Genomic DNA, 5,666 nt, shown 5'->3' with positions numbered 1-5,666 from the left:
TATATATATATAGATATATATATATATAGTGTACTGTTCCATGATGGTAAGATCAACAAAAAAATTACTCCATCTGGTAAGAAATAAATATTATTTAATAACATGTTTTGGCTTGTTATACCATGTGGGCAGAGCCTGAGGATTGCATGAAGGTACCAGACGTGCTGTAAAATGCTTTCAGAATTGTTTTCATTATATGAAACTATTAGTAACTCATAGAAATATATACAGTCTTTGTTAAATAACACACACATATTCATATTCATATACATGTGTGTGTGTGTGTGTGAAAATATTTGATAGTAGCTGTTATTTTAAGGCATTATTAATGAATAATGACAGAACATTTACTGATGGAAAGGACTCAATACTGGGAATATGCTGGTGGAGTAAACCTTCAGGCAAATCTTAAAATAACTCAATCAATATGGATATTACAATATACACACACATATATATTTATAATATACATATTTATATTTATATATAGATTGATACGTTCACTCACACACACACATATAAATATTCATGCAAAGATAATCTGGGACTTGACTGACAAAAGAAAACATCCAAATGACCTGTCCTTGTTTTTTCTTGTCCCTTTTTGGATCATCTAACTGTCTGGATGTCTTGTTGTTACCTGTTGCGTTCTTGTCCCATTTTTTGTATTCTTTTATATTTATATATATACACACACACACACATAGTCAACGGGTGAGATGCTCTGTAAGTAGATCTTGTGAGTAGATTTGGCAGGCAGAAACTAAAAGGAGCCCATTGTGCTGAGACCCCCTTCGGTCATGACTGACCATGAGATTGCACCTAGAAAGTTACCCTCCCAGGCACAAGTCTAGGCAAGGTTGTTTATGGAGGACCAGCAGTCGCCCATGCATACCGGTCTCCCCTCTCCACGCCACTGGTGTTATCCAAAGGAAAGGCAAAGGCCGATACAGCTTGGCACCTGTGACGTTGCAACTCATTTCTACAGCTGAGTGAACTGGAGCAACGTGAAATAAAGTGTCTTGCTCAAGAACACAACACGCAGCCCAGTCCGGGATTCAAACTCACAACCTCACGATCATAAGCTCGGTGCTCTAACCACTGAGCCATGCGCCCATCGTATATATGTATATATTCATGTGTGTGTATCTTTGTGTCTGTATTTGTTCTCCCATCACCACTTGGCAACCGGTGTTGGTGCATTTACATCCCCATGACTTAGCAGTTCAGCAGAAGATATCAATAGAATAAGTGCTAGGCTTAAGAAATAAGTCCTGGCGTCAATTTGTTTGACTAAAACCTTTCAAAGTGGTGCTCCAGCATGGCTGCACTCAAATGACTGAAACAAGTAAAATAATAAAGAATATAAACATCTACATGCTTATACCTGAATGTTCATCTAAATCATCATCATCATCATCATCGTTTAACGTCCGCTTTCCATGCTAGCATGGGTTGGACGATTTGACTGAGGACTGGTGAAACCGGATGGCAACACCAGGCTCCAGTCTGATTTGGCAGAGTTTCTACAGCTGGATGCCCTTCCTAACGCCAACCACTCAGAGAGTGTAGTGGGTGCTTTTGCGTGTCACCCGCACGAAAACGGCCACGCTCGAAATGGTGTCTTTTATGTGCCACCCGCACAAGCCAGTCCAGGGGCACTGAATATTTTCAGTTTTTGTTTCCATCTATATATATATATATATATATATATCCCTGTATATATTTACATGTGTATATGTATATTTTATATATCGACCCTAAATATGTTTGTTTGCATCACTATCTCTCTATGTATAATCCCGGTGATGTATCTTGCATGCTCCTTATGTCTTTTCTACAACTACTACAACAGTCCCCAACAACCCATGAAATAACCCCTAAAACTACACCCACCTAGTTATACCCACTGCTTCTTCACCCTTCATCTATATTGCATCAGAGCTGTAATCCTGAAGTAAATATTTCACTAAGAAAGAAAACTATTTCCTAGTGCTCCCTCTATGGCTATACTTCCTTTAATGCCATCAGCTTTTTGAAGTTAAAATTAAACATTAGTCTGAAAGAGCTCACTGGCCTTGGAGGTAGTGATGATGATGATGATGATGGCAGTGGAGGTTTGGGGGGTCATTGACACTGCCCTTTCTCTCTGAACCAAATGTGAAAAAGAAACAAATTAAACAAAAAAAACAAAACCTCATTATCACCACTGCCAATGCAATGACCACCATCACCTCTACCATTGCCCCCCACAACATCATGAATACTACTATCACCACCACCACCACCACCACTATAAAAACCACCACTGCCACCAGCCATTCTACAATCTAGTGGTTTGTTATCATTTCAGCTGAGAGTACAAAATGAAAAAGAAGTCAAAGACATCGAACGTCTGTTTGAAGCCACAAAAGAGTAAGTAAAATATAAGTAATTACATATTTAGGACTTGGTACTACCTCCTTGCCATCTACTCCATACGTGGTCCCATCTCACTGCTTTGAAAATTGTCTATGGTGCACAGCTGCTGTGCAAACATCACGCCACCGTTTATAGAAACCTCTCCTTGTAATGAATAGTCATTGGGGCTACCCATCCCTCTGCTCTGTATATGATCACTTGCTGCAGTGCAGAGAAAATTTCATCATCATGGAAATCCTTGGAGTCAAAACACTATTATCATTATTATTATTATTATTATTATTTATTCAAAGATGGCAAGCTGGCAGAACTGTTAGCATACCAGGCAAAATGCTTAGTGGAATTTTGTCCGTTTTTACTTTGTGGGTTCAAATTCTGCTGAGGTCAACTTTGCTTTTCATCCTTTCAGGGTCGATAAAATAAGTACTAGTTAAAAGCACTGGAGTCGTTGTAATTGACTCTCCGAAAATTGCTGGCTTTGTGCTGAAATTTGAAACTAGTATTATTATTTATCCTAAGTTGGTGAGCTGGCAGAATCGTTAGCACACCAGGCAAAATGTTAAGTGGCATTTTGTCCACTTTTATTTTCTGAGTTCAAATTCCACCAAGGTCATCTTTACCTTCCATCCTTTCAGGCTTGATAAAATAAATACCGGTCGAGCACTGGAGTTAAAAGCACTGGAGTCATTGTAATTGACTCTCCGAAAGTTGCTGGCCTTGTGCCAAAATTTGAGATTCATTATTATTTATTCTTTTAACTCTGGTTTTGTTGGAACTGGTTTTGTTGCAATCCTGTATGAGTAGCGGGTTTTCTTCTTGTAGCCTATGGTACCATGCTTTTTGTTCTTTTCAACTACCTAGTACTTTCCTGATAATTCTGGCTGTGTCAAAGATGTTAAATTTTTACTGTAGCTCTACTGGGCACTCTATTCCCATTTTCTTTATGTTCCTCTCAATATCTTTTGATGCTCTACCCAAGACCTCCAACAATAATTGGCTCTATCTTCATTTTTTTCATCTTCCACAGTCAGTTTATTTTATATTTAAGAGGATTGTAGTTTGATTACTTTTTTGCCTTCTTTCCTTGTGTGTCAAATTTAAATGCAACATCAATTACAGAAAACATTTGGTTTACTTTGTCTACCACAACTAAATTCAGTTTGTTGTGCATCTGGTCCATTTGAATTGAGAAATCCCACAGGTTGTTGCAAGTCTCCACACCCCCTATGATTTGTGGTCATACCATGTCTTACATAATAATAATAATAATAATAATAATAATAATTATTATTATTATTATTATTAGGTGGTGAACTGGCAGAATCATTAGCATGCTGGGCAAAATGCTTAGCAGTATTTTGTCTGTCTTCACATTCTGAGTTCAAATGCTGCTGGGGTTGACTTTGCCTTTCATCTTTTCAGGGTCGATAAATTAAATCCTAGTTACGTACTGGGGTCGATATAATCGATTGGTCCCCTTCCCAAAACTTTCAGGCCTTAGGCCTATAGTAGAAAGGATTATTATTATTATTGTTCAGTAGTTTTATTTTTATAGAGTGCTTTCACTTTACTACCGAGCGCAGCTCTGTGTGCCTTGGGTATGTGCTGTGGTTTGCTGTGATACTCTTATGGTTACTGTATTGAAAGTGTTTTGCATAGGATGTGTGCAGTGCCCTGTAGTGCAATTTTCTGTGTGTTATATATACTTGTAAGTCCTGGTGTTTTTGTTATGTATTTGTCTGAATATTTTTTTATCATACATAATGTGCCTACTATGATAGGAATTGTTTCTGTTTTTAGATTCCACATTCGAGTTACCTCTATTTCCAGGTCTTTGTATTTTGAAAGTTTCTCCATTTCTTTTAGAGAAACGTTGTCATCTGTTGGTATTGATAATCAATTAGAAAGCATTTTTTTTCTCCATGATCTCTGACAACTATATCTGGCCTATTGGCCTTAATTTCTCTATCTGTGTGTATTGGCATATCCTAGAGTATAGTTGCTTTCTTGTTTTCTATGACCTTTTCTGGTGTGTGCCTATACCATGTTTTTTCTGTTGTTATTCCATAGTGTTGGCATAGCTTCCAGTGTATGCAGGTCCCAGCTCTGTCGTGTCTGTGAATGTATTCCTTCTGTGAATGTATTCCTTCTGTGAATATATTCCTCATTATTATTAATATTATTATTATTATTATTATTATTATTATTATTATTATTATTATTATTATTAAGGTGGTGAGCTGGCAGGAACATGAGCATGTTGGATAAAATACTTATCAGCATTTGTTCCAGCTCTTTATATTTTGAGTCCAAATTCTGCCATGGTCAGCTTAGCCTTTAATCCTTTCAATGATAAGATAAGTACCAGTCAAGCACTGGGGTCAATGTAATTGACTACATTTCCCAACTTCTAAGATTGCTCCTCTTCATCCTCCTCACATCTTGGGCTTTCATCATCCTATATATAAAAAATAAAAATATATATATCACTAACCCTATACAATATACAGTCTGTAAAAACTTAACTAAATTCTCATTTCTTTGTTTTTTATGTAGGAAAGAAAAGCAAATTTCTAAACTCGAGAAGGAACTTTCTGATGAAAAAGAACTTGCAGAAAGTTTGATTAATGATATGGTAGGAATCAACTTTTAGTTCTTCTTGGTATTTCACTTCAAAAGAACTCCTAAGACAAACCATCAGAGAAAATATCTACATTCTAACTTAAACCAGTTGCTAAACATAGATCCCTAACTCCAGCTGCTGTAGCCAACTCATTAAGTTTCTTGAGGACATCACCTGAATCACTGGTGGAAGCTCCTGGCTGGATATAATCTATCTTGACTTTGCTGAAGCCTTCAATTCTGTGCCACTCAAACAACTCAGGGCAAAACTCTCTGCAATGAGTGTGAAAGATGGTCTCTATAACTGGTTGAAGTCCTTTATTTTCAGTTGAAAAGAGGTAATCATAGTTCTAGGACATCATTCTTCAACCTATGAGATGACATCTGGTGTACCACAGGATCTATTCTTGGACCCCTGTTGTTTGTTGCATATATTGATGACATAGATGCCAACTGAAAGTATGTTACAGTGTTGAAATATGCAGATGACATGAAGCTGTACCTTAAGATAAAAAGAACAGATCCTATATGCTATAGATCTTTCCTGCAATCAGACCTGGACACAATGCAGCAATGGATTACCAACTGACAACTCAAGCTGGCTGTGGACAAGTGTGCTACCA

At 37.2% G+C, this 5,666-nt stretch overlaps 1 protein-coding gene across 1 annotated transcript in view; it reads left to right on the top strand.

Moving 5' to 3' along the window:
* Window positions 1-5,666, top strand: part of LOC106880036 (intraflagellar transport protein 74 homolog) — an 89,654-nt gene that overhangs the window by 32,830 nt on the left and 51,158 nt on the right. The window contains exons 9-10 of the mRNA XM_052969867.1: window positions 2,354-2,415; window positions 4,978-5,056. Coding sequence (XP_052825827.1) covers window positions 2,354-2,415; window positions 4,978-5,056 — 141 coding nt within the window. The remainder of the gene's footprint in view (window positions 1-2,353; window positions 2,416-4,977; window positions 5,057-5,666) is intronic.

The sequence above is a fragment of the Octopus bimaculoides genome, chromosome 8, assembly GCF_001194135.2.
Source record: "Octopus bimaculoides isolate UCB-OBI-ISO-001 chromosome 8, ASM119413v2, whole genome shotgun sequence".
NCBI lineage: Eukaryota > Metazoa > Mollusca > Cephalopoda > Octopoda > Octopodidae > Octopus > Octopus bimaculoides.
This window is presented reverse-complemented; position numbering and strand designations above follow the sequence as displayed.